This window comes from Mustela nivalis (assembly GCF_964662115.1).
Source record: "Mustela nivalis genome assembly, chromosome: 12".
Lineage (NCBI taxonomy): Eukaryota > Metazoa > Chordata > Mammalia > Carnivora > Mustelidae > Mustela > Mustela nivalis.
Genome location: NC_139031.1, coordinates 11,941,102 through 11,961,539, shown reverse-complemented (window position 1 = coordinate 11,961,539; position 20,438 = coordinate 11,941,102). Strand labels below are relative to the sequence as shown.

General features: G+C 47.7%; 2 protein-coding genes across 9 annotated transcripts in view; one reads left to right on the top strand and one right to left on the bottom strand.

Moving 5' to 3' along the window:
• The window catches only part of AGK (acylglycerol kinase), a 73,105-nt gene extending 60,596 nt beyond the window's left edge, over positions 1-12,509 (top strand). For all 5 annotated transcript variants that reach the window (XM_082693861.1, XM_082693860.1, XM_082693863.1 and 2 more), the window contains 6 exons: positions 1,446-1,593; positions 1,989-2,086; positions 8,573-8,643; positions 10,494-10,578; positions 11,480-12,173; positions 12,216-12,509. In XM_082693861.1, coding sequence (XP_082549987.1) covers positions 1,446-1,593; positions 1,989-2,086; positions 8,573-8,643; positions 10,494-10,578; positions 11,480-11,617 — 540 coding nt within the window. In that variant the 3' untranslated portion in view covers positions 11,618-12,173; positions 12,216-12,509. The remainder of the gene's footprint in view (positions 1-1,445; positions 1,594-1,988; positions 2,087-8,572; positions 8,644-10,493; positions 10,579-11,479; positions 12,174-12,215) is intronic.
• The window catches only part of DENND11 (DENN domain containing 11), a 53,605-nt gene continuing 39,553 nt past the window's right edge, over positions 6,387-20,438 (bottom strand). For 2 of the 4 annotated variants that reach the window (XM_082693853.1, XM_082693856.1), the window contains exon 9: positions 14,433-20,345. In XM_082693853.1, coding sequence (XP_082549979.1) covers positions 20,150-20,345 — 196 coding nt within the window. In that variant the 3' untranslated portion in view covers positions 14,433-20,149. Of the gene's footprint in view, positions 7,614-14,432; positions 20,346-20,438 lie in introns of those variants that run through there. The other 2 variants (XM_082693855.1, XM_082693854.1) reach the window with 2 other exon arrangements.

Genomic DNA, 20,438 nt, shown 5'->3' with positions numbered 1-20,438 from the left:
GGGGATTTTGAAGAGAGATGAAAATAGGGTGCTTTGGAAGGATTATCCAGTGGTACTGAAGACCCGAGACCCAAGAATTTGTCGTGGCACAGGTCTATTGACCCGGAGTATTAGTTGCCCCTCTAATAACATGGGGCCACAATGTGCGATACAGATAGCTAGTGACAGGATTGATCCAGAATAGGGGCTTTTCAGGGCACATGATGCAACACCAAAGATACAGGAGGACCAACAGTGATGGGAAAAAGAGTGACTTAAGGTAATCAGCTGTTAATTAGGCACTGAAGGAGAATGGTGTGGTCAGGGACTGGAATTCTCAGTGGGATTGGAAATTTGGTGTGGGGTTGGATCTACAGGGGCCAAAATATAACACCCTTTTCTTACTCTTCTGAGTTTGAACCAAGTTATGAAAAAAAATGCAGGAACCAGGCAGATGGAGATCAAAATACCAGCTTTCTAAATGTCAGCAGGACTAAAGGACATAGCTTAGATAATGCGGTCACAGATTTCCAGATACTCTGAATTGAATTCACCCCTTTAAAACGTCTCCTTTAGGGCAGACACTGCCATAGGAAGCCAACTGCACGAGGAAGCAGTGAGTCCCCACAACAGCCACTTTGGGGGACAGAGGGAAAGAGAGAGGAGCCAGAATTGTTACTCCTTTGTCATTCACCACATGGAAACCTGAGAATAGGGGGGTGGGTCACCCTGAAAGACATACTGAACACAAAAGAATCAGTCAGAAGAACAGAAGAATATGGGACGTGGTTAGAGAGGAGGGCATCAAGCTTTTAGGTTTCCAGGATGAAATAGTTCCGGGTAACAGGAAGAACCAGGATGTGGCCATAGAAATGGGTAGCCAGGGGGTTAGAGCGCACATCAGGGGCTGAGTGACTAGGGAGTATTTTAATTATTCCTGTGGACACTGATGAGACTGAATTGGGGTATTAAGAAGTAGAAGACAGACAATCTAGAGTCTGAGAATGATGGTCCTTGAAGCCTTGGCTCGATCATGAGGCTAGCCTGAGCCATTCTGGGCTCCGAGTGGAATAGGATTCCGGAAGGGAAGAAGGTATTTGATGCATTTCATTTTTGTGTCACCATCTGTAAACCAAAGATAAATTTATTATGGGATGATTCTCTCTTCATTCGTACTGATTTTTTTTTTTTTTTGGACAAGTATAAATAGTGGTAGTCTAGTTGGACTTCTCTGCTCTGTGTGAGAGCAGTGAAGGCAGCCGTCACCCAGTTCCTGGTTTTCAAGACCAGCCTTCAGTAGGAAAAGAAACTGAGGAGTCCGTGCTCCAGAGTAGAGCTGATTCCGTTCCATGAGATGATTAATTCGCTTGCAGGCAGGCGTAGGTGGGTGACTGACCTTTGCAGGGCTCCTCCCTGAGTTTGGACTTCGGTGCGCATGACAAGTTTTTCTCTCTTCACATTAAAAGGAGTGGCCTCAGACACATCAAGCATCCATCTCGTACACGGGACCTACAGAGAGACCTCCCAGTGCAGCAGAAGAGAACCCTCCTCGGCCCTCTTTGTATAGGAGAATATTACGCAGGCTCGCGTCCTACTGGGCGCAGCCGCAGGACGGTGAGCTGCGTGCTGGATGCAGAGCCCTGGTTGGTTTGGGCCCCCAGACCCGTGTGAGCCACTTGCCTCATGCAGGAGAGGCCCTTCAAGGACCCAAACCAGCACTGTCCGATGCATGGGAACAGCCTGCATCACTGGTGACAGATCACGGCTCCCTCTTTCTGGCACTGACCTTTATGTCGTCGTGCTGGCTTTGGCAGGGATGTTTGGGTATAGAGACTTAACTGGGAGCCTGGCTCCTCCTCCTGTGTGTGAGAAGCTAGGCGATAAATCAAAGTGAGGCAGAGTCCGCAGGCAGGCTTGGGTGGCCAGGCTGAGCGCCGGCAGCTCGCTGTTGGTGGGGGAGTGGGGAAATGTTAGTGGAAGAAACTGACCCAAATCTAATGCCCCCACAGCCCTTTCCCGAGAGGTGAGCCCCAAGGTCTGGAAAGAAGTGCAGCTGTCCACCATCGAACTGTCCATCACGACGCGGAACAGTCACCTTGACCTGACGGTGAGTGGGCCTTTTTTATTAGCAAAGCCTTTGGTATCTGGGAAAAGTGGCAAAGGCCACCTGCCCTTCCACTAATTGGGTATTTTTATTTTATCCTTTTTGGGGAGAGAAGAAAGGATCAGGGGAAAGAGCATATGGTGTGGTTTTAAGGAATAACAGCAATGGGAAGAAACAGTGGAGTGAGGCGGGAGCTTTAAGCTTGGTGGGCTCTGAGATAGTATTCTGGGCCCTGCTTCGTAGCCGCCAGGCTTTCTGAGACTTGAGGGCAGAAGACTGTTAGAAACAAAAAGTTAGCCTGCTCCCTTTTGTCTCAGGAATAAAAAATTGTGGAACTTTTACTTGAGTGAATATCACTACTTTTGTGACTATATTAAATATATGGATTTAGGTCCCCAGGAGAAAAAAAATACACATACTCATATACATAGAGTCCTCGCTGCTGACACGCATGGTCCAGTACGGTGGCTGCTAGACCCGTGGCTCTTTGAGTCAGATAAAATCTAGCACTCACTTCAGGTGCCCATTAGCCATATGTGGCTGGCAGCTGCCACACTGGAAAACAGTTGCCAGCACAGATACAAAATGCCGTCAGTGCAGAAAGTTCTGGATGGTGCGCCTGTTGACCAGATGCTAAAAAAAATGTTGAAATACAGCAGAGGTTGACCAAACTGGCCTGCCCCCTATTTTTGTTTGGTGGCACACAAACTAAGAATTGACATTACGTTTTTAAATGGCTGTGAGAAAATCGAGAGAGTATTTTGTGATACACAGAAAGAATACAAAATCCAGGTTTCAGTATCCATAAGCAAAGCCTTATTGGAACAGCCACATTCACTCACCTGCGGGCTGTCTGGGGCTGCTTTTGTGCCCTGAGGGCAGAGTCGGCCGTTGCCTCCGACTCCGCGGCCGTCCAGAGTCTCCTGACCCTGCTCTAGAAGAAACCTGAGTAGTTCGTATTCGCCAGAATGCTAATAGGAAAGCTACCCTGACCTGTGGATGCGTTACGATGTTGGGTTTTATGCAGATCCACGTAGTCGCGCACACTTGACCTGGTCCGTCTGGAAGCAGCAGGTGGACTCGAACGGGGTGATGAGCGTGCGCATGCGCCCGGGAGTCTGGCTCTGATGTTTTGTGGAGGAGTGGGTCGCTTTCTAATTAGGAGAGTAACACATGTCCTTCGCAAAACATGTGGGTAACACAGCTTCCCTCATCTCCCAGCTGGACTGAAGAGTTAAATTAGGAAATTCATGAAGCGTAGAGTGAAATGGAGGTGATTATCAGTATAAACGTGGGGAGGACCAGGCCTTTCTAAGCATGGCGTCTAAGGCGCAAATCACATCAATGCATTTGTCTACTTACAATTGAAGAAACTAGAAACAAAAACTTTCATGACAAATTGGGAAAAAGAATGTGCTAGAGCAGGAGTTAATAGCTTTCCTTAAGGTAAGGGGGCCTTTATTCTTAGCAAAGCCTTTGGTATCTGGAAAAAGACATACTGGCTCAGAGCCCGCCAAGCCCCCCAACAAACTCTTAAGAAGTAGGCAAAGGACTCCTTTAAGTAACAGGCACGAGCAAAAACAGAAATTCACAAAGAATATAAACTTGGAAAAATAGCTTCTATTTGCTGAATACGTCCTTTCTGCCAGGCACTGCCCTGAAAATTTTACATCATGTCAACTCCTGTAATTCTTATAACTACATTACCAGGGAGACATAACTTTTATATGTGTGTAATAGGTCAGGAAACAGGGAAAGTGTTCAAATCAAAGAAACGCAAATTTAAAAGAACAGCAAAATGTCCTAAATTAAGCATGCTGGGTTGTGCCGTGTTGGTGTGCATGGGGAAATGGGCATTCATGCGGTCCTGCTGAATCTGTAAATCACGACACCCTTTCTTGGTGTCTTGCTGGTCTCTCCAAAGCATCTAAAAAAGACTTACTAGGGCCAAGGGTGTGCTTCTGTTTCTAGGAGTTTGTCCTACAGGAATAATCAGATGCACACACATACATAGTGTAGCCATTCCCTTATTTCTTACATAATGGAATTCAGCAAAGACTGGTGAAAATGGAGGTATTAAGGTTGAAAAACAGATTCTATGCTAGAGGAATTTCAAAAAGAAAGATAAAATTTCTAATTATACATTGCTTTTATACCTTGTCTCTGATAATAGGTATTTCTAGTATTTTGTTCTTGCTGTTTAATATGGCTCTTTTCTCTGATGACGGAATACCAAAGAACGGATGGAGTTGGGTCCAGGCTGTGATTGTGGCCCCAGATTAGCCACATGTAGAGTGCCGAGTGCTTTTAATCTTGGTGCCAATAATGGGAGCATAAGATTCTGTGCTGTTATCACAAGGAGCAGCACATTTGTTTTCTGTTTCCACACCTCTTTAAAAGCAAATGCAATAAAATATTCAAAGACAATGAAGCTGCCGTGTGATAGCTCCAAACTCGTTTATCATTTATAAAAGTACAGTCAGAGTCAAAGAGGCTTTAAGGGGTGTGGAATGTGTGAAAATTAGGATCTCTTGTACAGCTCTGTTCACTGTATTTATAATAGCAAAATATGCGAAACAAATGAACCGGGGGACTGATGAGATCCATTCTGGTACATTTATTTAAGACGTTCTCTCTTCAGTGACACGGGAAGATACTCATCATATATTGTTAAAACCCAGACTGGTATGATACGCATCACATGATTCTCTTTTTCTTTAAAAAGAAACACTTGCACCTATAATTGTGCTTTGTGAACGATGGAGGTGAGGCTCCAATTTTATAATCTTAGCCCAGAGAAAGCCACTGGTCCAAGCACCATTTACTGAAGTAAGCCCCTATTCTACAGTGAGAGCTGGTGTCCCTTGGGCATGTTTGGAGGTTCTCTCTTCAGTTGCTCCGTTTGTCTGTATTAGTACTGTGCCACTTTTGATTATCTTCGTCTTACAATGAGTCCCCTCTGCTTTTCTTCTTTAAGAGTCCTGTTGGCTATTCTTGGCTCTTTGGCCTTTATATATCCCTTAGAAGGTTGATTTTATGAAGTTCCATATAAAAATCTGTTATATGGGGCGCCTGGGTGGCTCAGTGGGTTAAGCGTCTGCCTTCAGCTCAGGTCATGATCTCAGGGTCCTGGGATTGAGCCCCGCATCGGGTTCTCTGCTCAACGGGGACCCTGCTCCCCCCATCTCCCCCGCCTACTTGTGATCTCTGTCAAATAAATAAAATCTTTTAAAAAATCTGTTATATTGATCACAGGATTACACTGAATGTGTAGATCAATTGTAGGAAAAATGACACGTCTCTAATATTGACTCTTCTGTTGTATGAACGTGACATAGCTCTTCATTAGGCTGGTAATGCCTTTCAGGGAGGTTTTATGGATGTGCTAGATATGATCCTGGTTATTTTAAATTTTCATAGGATTATAGATGGTATCCCTTAAAATTTTGTTTTTAAATATTTGATTTAGATGGACATGTAATTGACTTTTTAAATACTGATACTGAATCAACAACTTTATGACTAAATTCTTACTAATTTATGGATTCCTTTGGATTTTGTATAGATTCAGTCATATCAGCTGCAAATAGTGCAAGTTGTCTTTTTCGTTTCAAATACTTTGCCTTCTAATCTTTTCTCTCACCTTACTGCCTTGGCCAGGACCTCAGTCCAGTGTTCAGTAGGAGTAACGATAGCAGCATTGTTTTCGGACTCCTGCTGGTTTCGTTGTGGGGCCCCTAGGTGGCTCAGTTGGTTAAGCATCTGCCTTTGACTCAGATCATGATCCTGCACTGGGCTCCTTGCTCAGCAGGGAGCTGGCTTCTCCCACTGCCTGCTGCTCCCCCTGCTTGTGCTCACGTGCTCTCTCTCTCTGACAAATAAAACCATATATATATATACCCACATATATATGTAATATATATGTATGTATGTATGTAATATATATATGTATGTATATATGTATATATATGTGTGGTTTCATTGCTATATTCTTGAGATTGGTGGGATTTTTTTTATAGATACCATTTATAAGAATAAGGAAGTTTCCCTTTGTTCCTAATCTATGAAGAGTTTTATCATGAATGGGTATTTAATTTTATCAAGTTTCTTTCTAGCATCTTTTGAGATAGTCATGTCATGTGAATCGGTCAGTTCCCACCGTTGATTTCTGCACGTGGACTAGTCACTAGACTTCTGTGTACAATTGTCTACTCGCCTTCTCCTCTCAGGTGGCTAATACGCCTTCCAGGCTCTGCGTGCCCCACCCTGAGCGGCCGGCCTTCCCTTCTGCCCCTCAGCTGGTGGCTGTAATTCCGTGCATGCAGTTGTTCAGGCCAAACCTCTTGGAGCTGCCCTGTCCCCCCTCACATCTAATCTTGGCTTCTAAATACTGCCCGTGCTTAACACAACGCCCCTGCTAACTGTTCCAAGCCACCGATGTCTTTTAGCTGCGTGACTGCGTGGATTCTTGAATGCAGCACCCCCCACCCCCCGCCTTATTCTTGAACTACAGCAGCCAGAGAGGTCCTGTTGAAATGGAGCCAGATCGTATTTTCTCTGCTTGGAATCTTCTCCCGGCTCCTCATTTCTCTGAGCCGCACAGCCTTGTAATGGGCTACAGACCCTCGGGCTCGGGCCTCCCCTCTGCTCTGACTTCCACTCCCAGCGTCGCCTCCTCCCACTCTGCGCCGGCCTCCCGGCTTCCTTGCAGTTCTTTCCTGCGTCAGGCGCGCTTCCTCCGCACAGCCCTGCCCTGGCAGTTCCCTCTGTGTGGATTGCCCTTCCCTAGGCCAGTGGTTTTAGTCCTTGGGAACGTGTTAGAAATGGATATTCTTGGGCCTCACTCACCCCAGCTCTACTGAACCATCAACTCTGAGCACGGGGCCACGGTCTGAGTTTCAACAGGCCCTCCAGGTGATACTTGCTCACGTTGGAGAACCACAGTCCTGGGTCCCACCTTGCTCATTCTCTCACCTCCTACACGTCTGCTCAGAGCTGTTTCTCCAGGAGGCTCACCCAGACTGTCTTTAAAAATGTCATTCTGACCACCCACACCAGCTGGTGTTTCCTGTGTTTTTTTTCCTGTCATTTTTCTGATAAATGCTCATATACTTCTAATATACTCATGTTCTAATATACTTTATAATTTACCAATTGTTTCTCTCTATAATTTACTGTTTCTATGCTTCTAACATGCTTCTAATATATCCTGTAACTCGTTATTTTATTATGGTTAGATTTTATTTTTTGGTTTATTCCCTCCACTCTCCCCAGTAGAAGACAAATTCTTGGTAAGCAGAAATACTTGGTTTTTCAGTTCATTGGAGTAACCCAAGCACCTAGAAGAATTTATGGTAGTCAACACTAAATTGTTGCATAAAAAGTGAGCTGAGAGCCGAGTCATCGCCTCGGTGTTCTGTAATTCCCGGGCGAGAGAGAAAGCTGTGCTTCGGTGGTGCTCTTTAATCTTAGGCAGAGGCTGTCTGCTCCCAGCAGCTCATGGATTATCCTGGGGCAACGGATTTTGAACCTGTCCAAAAAGAAACAATACCTGTGTTGGAAGTAGGCACAGAAGCATTGGTTCTGATTTAGAGAGAGCCCAGTTCGAACTGCTAGCCACTGGCTGGGAGAGAACTGGGGGAGTGGCCCAAGAACCAGGTCTGGTTTTATAGCCACTGCCTTGGAGCTCAGTTCTTCCAGACATTTTGCTGGGTGGTAATGAGAAGTCTTTGAACTATCACCATGGCAGGAAGGGACTGCTGCTCTTTGCCTCTGGTTGCATATCAAAACTGCACATAGCACGTTTGAAAACACACACTTGGGGGGCACCTGGGTGAATCCTTGAAGCAGCCGACTCTTGGTTTCAGCTCAGGTCTTGATCTCTTGGGTCACGCGATCTAGCCTTATGTCCGGCTCTGCACTCAGTGGGGAGTCGGCTTGAAGATTCTCTCCCTCTGCCCCTCCCCCCACTTGCACACACTCTCTTTTTTCAAATAAATAAATCTTTAAAAAAACAAAAAACCCACATCTACTTGGGCTCTGCATAGCAAGAAGCTGATCCCGCGGGTGTGGTGTGAGGCTGATGCACAGTGAAGAGGGAGGCCGGCTAGGGTAGATGGGCTGGAACGTGACCCACGGGGAGGGGACCCCAGAGACCACAGCAGCTGTGAGGGTTAGTGTCAGAACTTCCCAAACCTCCTACTCTGAGTTCTGACAAACCCAAGTTTTTGTTTAGCTTATCTGGGTAGTGATGAGTTTTATGGTATATAAATTGTACTTCAGTAAGGGTCTTAATGTTAAAAAAAAAATATATATATATATATAATATATATAAACATACATACATACATACATACATTTTCAGGATTAAGTTACTAAAAGTGAAGGTCTCTATATAATAAATAGCTTTGACCTCTGAGGCTGAAGGAGGACAACAGGCTGCCTTAGCCAAAATGGGGAGTATTAATGTCAGTGTCCTTGACCTTGCAGAGCCAAGAAGACTTCATGAACATCTGCATTGAGCCTGACACGGTCAGCAAAGGAGACTTCATAACCATAGGGTAAGTGGGCTGCGGTTTGTAGGAAACGTGCGCTGAGTAGTTCGTATTCTAGCACCTACTATGCAGATCCCCATGAAGTCGCAGACAGACCCCGTGGAGGACTTGTGGTTTGGGGACTGTGTAGCCTCTTTCCTTCAAGTGTTTGGGTCGACATGTAGGACGTACCTCTCCAACTTCGGCCTTCCCTGTTAGTTTTGGGAAAATCCGAGTGTGGGGGCAGCTGCCTTTCCATGGAGATGAAGGACTCCTGGGAGCACGGCCCAGTGTCCAAAACCTTGGCTCAGGGTCAGGGTTGCTGGCTACAAACCTCGATCCCGCCACATCCTGGCCTCACGACTGGGAAAGATCCGTAAATTCTCTGGCTCCTTTCCTCTGTGGAACGGAATACTGTGATCACCTCTAACTACCTCAGGCTTGTTTCGGAGTCTCAAATGAGAGGACGTGTGGGAAAGTCTTTCTCCCAGGGAAGCACCTCACCTAACCTTGTCCTCCTTCCAGGGCAGTAATGGAAAGCCCGCAGAGCTACGGAGCACTTTGCACAATCTCCCGGCTTTTCCCCTTTTCCACTGAAAAAAATATCCCCAGTCCTGTCTGCTTTGTGAAGCCCGACCTCTGCCGGAGGCCTATTGGTTACGAGCGAGCGCTCTAACCCCCCACCCGGCTGCTTCAGCACAGCCTCTGAGCCCGCAGGTTGCCATGGCACCTTGGGAATCTGCTGGGCGATGGCGGCGTCCTGCTTTGTCTCCGAGCTCCCTCTTGTGCCCACGAAGGAGCAGACATTGCTGCCGCCCTAGCCCGGTCTCCATGGCTACTCCATTATCCGCACCAGCACTCGCGGCAGAATGTCTTTGCTTTGTCGTGTTCTTGCCTTTGGTACAAATTCTTCAGATGCTGAAGAGCTGATTCTGCAGCCTTTGATTTCCTCGCTGTATGTGTAGTAGAAGGAAGAGAGAGAAACCTTTCCCTTCTCCCGGAGAGTGTCTAGAAGCCACACACTGTCTTAATTGAGAGTCTGGCCCACAGGGCCTGCTGTACTCAAATCTCCTCCATAAAACCGGCATCCCAAAATAGAAAACCGATTCTATTGCTCAATGCAGGTGAAGTCAGATGTTCTGCACCACCGCTGTCCTCGTCTTCGGCAGCAGGAACACGGCTTCCTTTGGTCTCTACAGGAAGTGAGACTGAGTACTGTTTCCTCTGGGTATGGGACTAGAACATTATGAGGTTACTCTAGAAAACTCTGAAGCTTCATATACTAAAGAATTAATGTTATCATTTAATGATAAAGAATGGACTGATTTACTTGGATTAGCTTTTCCTCTTCCCGTTGACCACGACTGGCTCCCAAGGATATGTGTGCATGAGGAGAGAGAGGGAGTGTGTGTGTGTGTGTGTGTGTGTGTGTGGTCTGATAGGTTTACTATAAGGCAGAGATAGTAGTATGCTAAGCAGACTGTTAATATGAATATAGAGAATCATATATATGAAATGTCTACTTTAAAAAATGTTTTCTCTTCAAGTAATGAGAGACTCACAAGTTTAGTACTTTCCCTAAAAAATATTTCAGTCTAATTTCTAAATTCAGGATTTTTAATGACCCAAGAATTAGGTACAGAATCACTCAGTCTTAACTTCACACGCAGTTCTCTACAGCAGGTTAACCTCCTTACTCGGGAATACCTATCACCCTGCTAAGCAAGAAGCATCGTGGGAAAGTTATTCACAAAATCCCATGGTTCAGCATGGCATGAGTCCATCTGTTTAAGCTCAGCAAAGGAGCTCGCTACGCTCTTGGGGTCGCGTGCAGTCGCCGGCCTGGTGTCTGAACATGCTTTCTCCTGTACCGACAGAAGCAGAAAGGTGCGGGACCCCGGGCTGCGTGCGGCCGGCACCGAGTGTCTCCAGGCCAGCCAGTGCACTCTGCTGCTTCCCGAGGTGAGCAGGGCCGCCCGTCTTCCTTTTGAGAAACAGACCCTCCTGTCTGGTTGCCTAGTGTGGGCTGAGCACATGGCCAGGCTCGGGGTGACGTTAGGGGATACTCGAGAGGAGAGGACGCCCTTGAGGAGCCCCGGACGCCCGGGGCTGAGCTGGGGACGCCTGAAGGCTTCCAGCATGGGTCAGCACGGTTCTGTAAGCAGATCTGTACGCCTCCTGGCCTTTATTTTCCTGCACGTCCATTATGCAGGGATTACTGTGCTTTAAGACACACACAGTTCTCTAGTTGGCAGATACTCACAGCAGAGCCTACCTTCACTTTTTTTTTTAAATAAAGGACCTAGAAACAGTTTTTGGGATGGCACTGAGGTCTCCTGTATTAGAAAATTCCGAGCTTGGAATACCTTATATAAGTGGGGAAAATGTTAGGAATGTAGTCTAAATTGTGTAGTCATCCTAGAAGTCCTAGCTCAGGAGGAAGTTCCCGCAGATGGCGTCTGCACACTCGGGGCCCGTCATCCCACGGTATTCAGAAAGGATTGTAGGTAAAACAGACGCTGTTCCCCACAGTGGGCGGCACTGTCGTTTCAACAGCGCCACTGTGGAACTAAATGCATGAATTAGGGAAGGTTTTACAGACTCTGTAACATTAATGTTGCTGTACTTGAGGGATAAAGCCTAGTAAGTTCTAAAGAAGAACCATGAAAATAACAAGCGGACATCACGGCTTTCCTAAGCTGAGGGCTGAGAAGGTCCTAGAACATTGTATTTTAGGAATTCCTGAAGGTACGGCAGGACCCCTGTATTTTAGTAAATATTTTTAACTCATGGCCTTATTTCTCAAATTCCCAAATACTCTGGGAGGTGATAGAAGCCGACCCCTGTCTCCTCCTCTCCACAGGGAACAGGGGGCTCTTTCAGCATCGACAGTGAGGAGTACGAGGCGATGCCTGTGGAGGTGAAGCTGCTCCCCAGGAAGCTGCAGTTCTTCTGCGATCCCAGGAAGAGGGAACAGTTGCTGCCCAGTGCGGCCCCGTGAGCTATCAAGGTGGGGAGCCGGCCGCCCCCACGCTGCACTTTAGGCCTCCGATGGGACCAGAAGCCTCCCCTGTCCCCGCAGTGTTGTCCCAGGACCCCAGGGCACCTCCATGGCAAGCACCCTGCCCTCGCAGCGCTTCCCCCTACTCCGAGCTTCCCGCTAGCGCATGCTCAGCCTTCGCTGCGCCCCCCTGCTCCCTCCTCCAGTGGTTTGCCCCAGGGGGGTCCGGAGAGGCCCACCTGCGCAGGCTGGGAAAGGGCTAGACCTCCTTGGTCCCCATGCGTGCAGCCACAGTCCAGGCCTCCCTGGTCTCGCCCGGGACTTGAGGGGGTGCGGGTGCCTGCCCTCTCCACTGCCGTCCTTTTTCTAGGCTTCTCCACGGGTGCTGCTACTTTCTGAGCTCAGATTCGAATTAAGCTTGTTTCAATCCAATGACCTGGGAGGAGTTTTTGTCTTCAGCCCTCACTAAGAAACTTAGTTTGTATTATTTTTTAAAGTAGTGCTTAACTATGGGTTTGCATGAGAACCACCTAGGATGCATGTTAAAAACTGACAGGCTTGGGGCGCCTGGGTGGCTCAGTGGGTTAAAAACTGACAGGCTTGGGGCTCACTTCAAACCTGGTCACTCAGTCTGGGAGTGGAGCCCAGGAATCTGCATTTGTAAAAAGCAGGCACCCTCCCCAGGTGCTTCTACTCCAAGAGGTCCCCCAACCTCACCTGTTCACCGTTGTAAAGCATACCCCCCATTATGCTTACGCACCCCCAAGAGTATTTTGAAAGATCATGTATCCCCCTTCTAGATATCAACTTAAGAGTTGCCAAAGTATGTGTTTCCTGGTGTCATGTAAATATTGATTATTTTAAAATAAAACTGTTATATCACTCTTTTAAACATATTTGGTGCAATTTAAATGTAGAGCAATTTGATACTTACTCTCCATTAACAAAAATAAACCAATAGGTTCTTTGGTATTTCCATTCTGTGTTTAGCAAAGAATGCTATCATAATGTAATGTATTTTCAGGCCTGAAATTTTATCACTTATCCTATTTTCTTGCCAACAAAAATATAAGTGGAAATTATTTTTTAGCGTTAACTTGGTACAGGATTAACTGTACTGATGAAAACCATACTGCAGACTTTTGATAATTAAAAACTAACACTTTTAGAATGCTCTTTACCTTAATGAGGCCAAGAACATTATTTACAGCTAAGATTAAAACAGGACTCAACATCATTTATATTCCTTGTTTCATTTTTTTATAGATCGAAGCACCTAAGTTAGACGAGAGAAAGAATTCTCATGCCGTACAGCCCTTTTAACTTAATAGCTTGATATATCTTCCTTTGGTTTGTTGAAAGAGAACTAGAAAGTACCTGATTTGTTAAGGATTTGTAAGTCCCTTTATCATTCATTTTTAATACCACCATCAGGAATTTTCCTGTATTTGGTTGCCCCTGAGGTTTCCATACTCCAGAGGGCAGTGCCCGGAACGAATGAGCTATGAGCCTTTCTTTTTCTAAAAAGGGAGCATGGATTGAATGGGGGAAGGGGAAATAGAACTCACAGGCCTTGGCCACAAGCTCATTCCCCAGACAGATCAGTTTTCGGACCACAGGAATCCCCTGAAGAACGAAGACCAATGCTTAAAAGGATTATAAAGCAGCTACAAAGAGCAGATGAAGAAAGATCACTAAAAACAAGGCTCACCTGTTCAGCTCTGTTCTTCAGAGGTGTTAAAAGCTGTGCTTTGCCGCCCCCAAAACAGGTGGGTCCCAACCTGCAAAAGGAGCCCCCACTCCCTGGTGCCCACAGAGGGGCGCGGGGACACTTTCTCCGGGAGCCAGGTGAGTCCCGAACCATCTCGGTTTTCCGACAGATTGTAAAGGACCGGCGCCCAAGCTGGCTGGCTTCTTCCTTGATCAGCGGGCGGCCAGCACGTGTGTGTATTTAGCGGTTCCGATCCGTCCAGTGAAACCACGGGACATAAGATCAGGGAAAGATATTTAAGAGATTAATATTCTTATTCCTTTTGAAATCCGTGATCCCTGGTGGGAATTTTGCTTTCTTGCTTCAGGCTATTTCTTGCGAGAACATTCTTCCTTCTCGTTTACGGCCTTGTTCTTGCCCTGGTCCTGGCCATGGCGTCCACAGGAAGGACACGCGCAGTACAGCTCAGAGAAAGCCTTGGCAGCCCGGCCCTGAAGGCAGGCGTGGAGGAGAGCCCTGACCACCTCCTGTATGCAGAAACCGTTGGCTAAGGCTTAACTCAGAAGCTAGGATGATTTCCACTAAAACCCCAGCAGATGTCTTCGAGGACACAAGCCGCTGGCTGAGCCCCATGGCTGGTCCGTACACACAGCCGTAGTGAATGTGCCGGTGCCTTCTTTACACAGGCTAGGGCTTCCCTCAGTTCTCACCCCAGCCATAGCAAGTAGGGATGTCAGATCGGGGGGTCACAGACCTTGGAAAGGAGGAACCCGGCTTTGAACACAAACACCAATGACATTAGGAATTCACCCTGTATTGCCTTAAAAGAACTCCCCAAAAGGTTACAAATGAAATAAACCTTGAGCGTGTGACTATGTGTGTGCAGGGCTCCCTCCTGGATGTGCGGTCAGGCCCAGCTCTGGTTCCCATTACCTGGAGGTGGTTCACGCGGACCGTGGCCTCTTGGGGAAAGGGCCCCAGACTCTCCGGCGGGCACTGTCGTCACCGGGCCGTCCGCGTTCGGGTCCTGCTCCTCCAGCGGGCCACCCCTCCTGCCTACCACAAACCCCTCTCTCAGGCCGGAGAAGGACTGCAGCAGACACGTTCATGTTAAAATCTGAATTTTAATTGTAAAAACTGTATTCTGTAAATATAGTTATATCAGCCTCTCTGCACGCAGCCTGGTTCAGATATCAACAGCTAGGGTACACGCAGATGTCACTGGTACCACGGAACAAAATCAGTTAAACATTTACTCCTAGCTTCAGGCCCTTAAAATTCTTACCATTCAAAACAGAACAACATACTTCTATGCACTACTATTCAGGGTAAAATGATCAACTGTCTTTCTAATTTCATACTATGAGGTAAAGAATTTAAAGAAAAATAGATTCAGTGTCTCCTATTGCTCTAAGTCTTACGCTGGGGTATTAATCCAAGTAGGGGTTTGACACTTAAGGCGACAGGGAGGCTATGCTGATCCTAACTGGGGAGAAAGAGGAAAACCATTTTTCCAAGGCTACAAGTTCAGAAAAGGTTTATATCCCAGACCTACAACAAATAAAAAATTTTAGCCAATAAGCTCGGGTAGATAGGAGGTTAATTTTGCTTTCCTCTACTCTATACCTCTAAAGTCTCCTGCCCAGTCTGTTCGAAAGCACAGACTCTATACTCTTCCTAATGACGGTCTTTGTGGGCACCCTCGACAAACTTCCTGATGCCACCTTCAGAATTTTTGTCTACTTTTATCTTCGCTCAATTTGGCCTAAGGAAGTTTTTACTCCAACAGCAACAAAGTATATTTGCAACCAGCTCACTCAGTGACCACTGTGTGGTTTCTTCATTTTGTGGATAATCCCTGGCTAATTTCTAAGACCCTAACCTACCCCTGTGTTCCCTACCTGTCCTCAAAAAAGCAGAGTAAATGTATCATTAGTCTAAACCCGCATTCTAAAACCAACATAAGTAATTCACACCTATCCTTCTCCCGTGGTAAGTAAATAAATTTTCTGAACTGAGGTTATGTTACCGCTAAAAGCCCATGTTATGCTGGGCTTCTAGAATAACTCTAAAAGACTTTATTTCCCCATCTTCATTTATAAGCACTAGGAAATTTTCACTTCCTTTCTAAATGTGCAGTTTCATCCAACTGCCCCTGTATTCCGGCTCCAGAAAAGAATTAAAGTGCCAGGTTATAAAACCACACCACTCTAGGAAGAGGCTCCCTAATCAGCATTACCACGTTTACACACTGTACAGGAATTTTCCCTAAGGTCGGGGACCGTGTCCTGCTCCCCCAGACCGTCACATTCATCTCCTAGAGAGTGCGGTTCAGACTTCACAGCACCGTCTCCTTACTCTCGAAAACAAATACTAAAACGTTTATGGGGTCTCAGTTGCTTCCAGATTACAAAACTTCGCATTTTTTCAAGGCTTCTAGTTTGGAAATCTTCCATTTCAACATCTGCACGCTCCATTCATCACACAGTAATATCGATAGAAAAATAAACTCCCATTTCTTATAAGAAAAACATGAACTAAATTCACAGTTAGCCTTTCTCCCAACAGACGGGGCCCTAGCAGCTCCTGGGAACAGAGAGGTATATGAGTCTTACAATGGAATCCCCAAAATCCCCGACTCAGGAGTAAGGAGCCCTTGACTCCTCCACTTCCCCTACCTGAATCAGAAAACGGTTTTCCTGAAATGAGAAGGGACAGGTCGGGGAGCCTTGCTGCAGGGCAGGAAGTAGGGCCGAGAGGTGCGGCAGGAAGACCCTTGGGCTGGCCCTCACGGATTCCGAGCCTGCTAGCAAGGAACCAGACAAGGAGGTGAAAGCCCCTGCGTGATACGTTGGTCCCCATGTTCACTTTCTTGCCTGTTTCAGAGTGGATATCCTAGCGAAGCCAAGTTCACAGTCTGGCTGACCATTGCCTTATCATTCACTCAGTGCCTTACTGCGCCCTTACTTCTGCAAGTCTGGTCTGTCCAGGGACTTGGAGAAAGTATCTTAATCCATTCCTTGGGCTATACAGTTTTAGAAAAAAGAAAAAGAGAAAAAAAAAAAAGGTCCCTGAGGTCCCTGCCTCTTCCCAGAGGGCTGCTGTCCTACCACTAAGAATTTAATTCATCACTGCCCTTTACAGAAGGTTCCTAAGGGCCCCGAATAATGTCATCTTTTTATTGTATCGGAAGGGTATCAAGACAAAGAGCAAGTTCATCCTCCTAGCCACCAGAATGAAAACCAACCCAGCTAGGGCTTCTCTTTATCTTCTCACTAAAGTTCCAGGTAGTTACACTGACAAGTGAGTCTGCACAGGTCTGTGCCCTGTGCTACTCTGAAAATTCCCATCTTGATGTTCATGGGGAACAAAACAAGGTAAGTCTGAGATGCAAATTCTGGGCTCAGTGGTTTCGATCACGACCCATGAATTCAGCACCAGGAGCCAAATGGAAGAGCTGCCATGCTGGGCGGCAGCTGTGGGGGGCGGGTGCCTTCTAGTTCACGGCTGTCCTGACCGAGGGCTGGACGAGGCCCCAGGTGGCGCCCTGGACAGATCTACACCAGGCCCAAGCAGTGCTTCCCGCCGATGAAAGCCATCGCTGATGCTAAACTAATTGGCACACATTTTAGTTTCTCGTAAGAGAGAAATCCTGCCGTTTCTGACTCCTGAGGAGACTCCTAAGCCAGAGCACAACTGGACATGTTCTCCAAGGCTGAATATTACCATCTGCCAAGCCTGCAGAATTGGGGGAAAAAAACCCACTTTAATAGGCCTCTGTCACATTTTGCTAGACATCAGTAAACCCTAAACCCAGATTCCTGGCCCCATAAGGCATCTTGCCACCTGGCTTTGGTCAGACTCGACTCAGGAATGACAGCAGCCCAGATGTCCCAGGTCTGCCGTGTTTCCAGGTGAGCACGTGGCTCACAGCACGGCATCGGATCAGGCTTCAAGGTCTCGGAAGGACCAAGCCAAAGCGGGTAAGGGTTGGGGGGGGGATGGGGTTCAACAGCTGACAGAGTAGAAGGCGACCATGAGTCAAGCTCCTCCTCCCTCGGCTTCCAGCCCTGTTTCAGGAATCCCTGCCCCTCCAGAGTTTACGGACCTACGAGGCAGGAAAGAAGACTGCTGACCATGTCTTCCGAACAAAAGCAGAAAGGTTTTAAGGAAACTGTTCAACAACGGCAGAAAAGCAAGTCCGTGTGGCTTCTAGCTCCTGCTTTCACCACGGGGTGTCCTGCCAGGCACCTCACCCCCCAGCTCCCCCCTTAGCAGAGGGGTGGCAAAGGACGCTGGGTGGGGCTGCTAACTGCACAAGTGGGGAGAAGGCGGTGGGGGGGAAGGAAGCAGAGTCAGGAACAATGCCCAAGGGTGACCTCCTACCACAGTCCAGGCAAGAGACACTCGGGGGATGGGAACAGTGACCACCGGGCATGCTGCTCTGCCAGCCGGCGGGGGTGCGGCGCCGGACTTCGGCCCGGAAGCAAGCTGCAAGGGAAGGACCGAGTCCTTGGGTTCTCTCTCAGAAGGGATACGGGGGGCGGGGGGGAGTTCTGTTTCGGGGTCAGCTGGGCCCGGGCTTGCTCGTGCACTCCCCTCGCCATCCATCCTGCCCCCTGCCTGGGTGTGAGGGGACCGCACAGAGGCCCCACGGCCACCTGGAAGGGTATGGAGCTGCACGGAGCCCAGAGCCCCACCCAGCATTCAAAGGAAAATACCAGATCCTCATTTTCACCTTATGACCTTTACATGAACACCCGTGAGCATCAAGTCACAAAGCCACAGAAACACAGGTGTCTGCCTGCAGGAGGGCATGGGCGCCGACGTGCTCAAAGACGGCTTCCAACAAAGCCCTCAGGTCCCGAGAAAGAGGACCCACGTCCACTGAGAGAACCCGACCTTTCCTGTCACCCCTAGCCCTGCTTCTGACACACCACCCCCTAACTTTGAAAACCTTGAGCATTCAGACACCACAAAAAGTAACTGTTATTCGACGCAGGTCGGAAAGTCCGCTCCTTCCAGAGACAAGAGAAGGCTGCTCTTAAAGGAGAGAGGCGGCGAAGCTGCTTTTGTAAACATGGACGTTACTGAAATGATGGCTAAACCCACACTGCAGAGGAGAGAAGAGTGTTAGCGGCACAGTTCACACTTCAACGCCCAAACTTATTGATATATTTACATAAAAGATGCTACTTTGATTACCCAGTACGTATTTGCATTTGTACATGTGAATTTCTTTAGTCTTGAGTCCCGTATCAAGGAGCTACAGTGAAAATGTCTCTGAATAAAGCAATGAGCCCTAAAAAGCTAGTCTTGAGACGTGTGATCCATCCATTCGAAAGTTCTTTCTCTGCCATGTGTATTAGCCTGGGTGGTTGCTGGTCACGGACGTGGACACGTGGACGGCTAGGCCAACGACACAGCCAGGCAAGAAGGGCGAAAGGGAAGAAACTGTCACCAGCAACCCACAAGCCCAAGTCAAAATCCTATAGCCAAAAAGACCTAAACTCTACCCATGAGAGCTGGCTTCAAACAACCACTGTCTCCTTGAAGCTGGCATCCCTGGGATGCCCGGCTGGGGAGAAGAGGCAGGGACTGACGGGAGTCACTTCAGACCAGAACGTGTCAGGGGGATGCAGTGAACTCATCACGGACACTCAGGGGCTCCAACCACTTCCCCAGGTGAAGGCACTATCAAATTCACTCTTGACACATGTGTAGTCTCTGGCCCCAACTACTTAGCTCAAGGAATGGCATCTCTGTGGAAGAGAAATTTGGGAGGGGCTCCAAACGGGTACAAAGTCTTGCTCCAACGTCGGAGTGACCCGCTCAGATCCTTGTTTGATTACAGAATCCAGTCAATCTCTGTCTTGATCTAAAGGCTCTGCTATGATGTGTCCAGAGAACTCTCAGATGGAGAAACGTCTTCTCTATCCTGTTTGAACCCCAACTGCTCTGCCTTTCCTGGTAACAAACAGTACCCTTTAAAAATACCTTAATTACCCCGAAAGGATGCTTAGCCCTTCAAAGAAACTACATTGTATAATGAATTTGCTTGCAAGGTCCAGGGCCATCCCTAGAGGGGAGTCTAGGGATGTCCCTAGAGGGGGACTCGGGGAAAGGAGGAGCGCCACCACCGCCAATTTCCTCTGCGGAGAGCTTCAGGCTTCATCTACAATTTTACTCTCCAGCTGGCTGGTAAGAAACCTCTTCCTGTCATTCTGTCCTTAGAGAAGCTCTCCTTAGTGACAGAAACATCCTTTTGTTCCTCTTTGAGATCTCTACTCACATGACCAGACAACATTCAGATTTGCCCCAGTGAACAGGGAAAGGGATTTGATCCTAACACTGGACCCCCGGAATGGAGAAAAACCGCGAAGGGTCATGAGGTCTAGCTTCCACCTCCAGGAGATACACGTCCACAGCTGTCCGGGGACAGCGCTCTCATTCTCCAGTACCTCAAGGGATGAAAACCACAGAGACTTTGTGAATAGTCCTCCCCAGTGTTTCCAGAGCTCGGCCCACTGCTGGTGACAGACGGCCTGCAGCACATCCCCTCAAAGTCACTCAACAAGGAGATGAGAGACTGCTCTGGGAGAAGGTGGTGGATCCCGGCATCGTACCTAAGCAGGACATAAAACCGAGATGATCTCGTCTTACCACTAGGGAGGAAGCGAAGAAAGGAGACTGCAAAAATCACATTTGTTGGAAAGTAGAAACCATAATCCTTTGTGTCAAGTTAATAAAAAATGAGGTCTTCTGGGGCCCGTTGTGATATCCCCACGGGAGGGAGGCTCACCAGCCTTGGCTCACTCTTCCTATGGGCAACAGGGGTTGTCGATGACCAACATGACGTCGATGCCGTAGGCCTCCAGCAGGTCCATCAGAAAGCTCCGGTCTCCCTGGGGGTCTAGACCCATGCCGCGGGCATGCTCAGCGGTCAGAGTTTTATCTTGACTGGCAGACACCTCCAGCAAAGTCTGAAATATCCGGTTGTTTTGCTCTAAGAAAAACCTGCATTCGCCAGAGAAGACACAGGGAAGGAAGGGCAGAAAAGCCAAAACAAAACAAGTCACCCAATAATCCCCTCCTGAGGAACTGGGACTA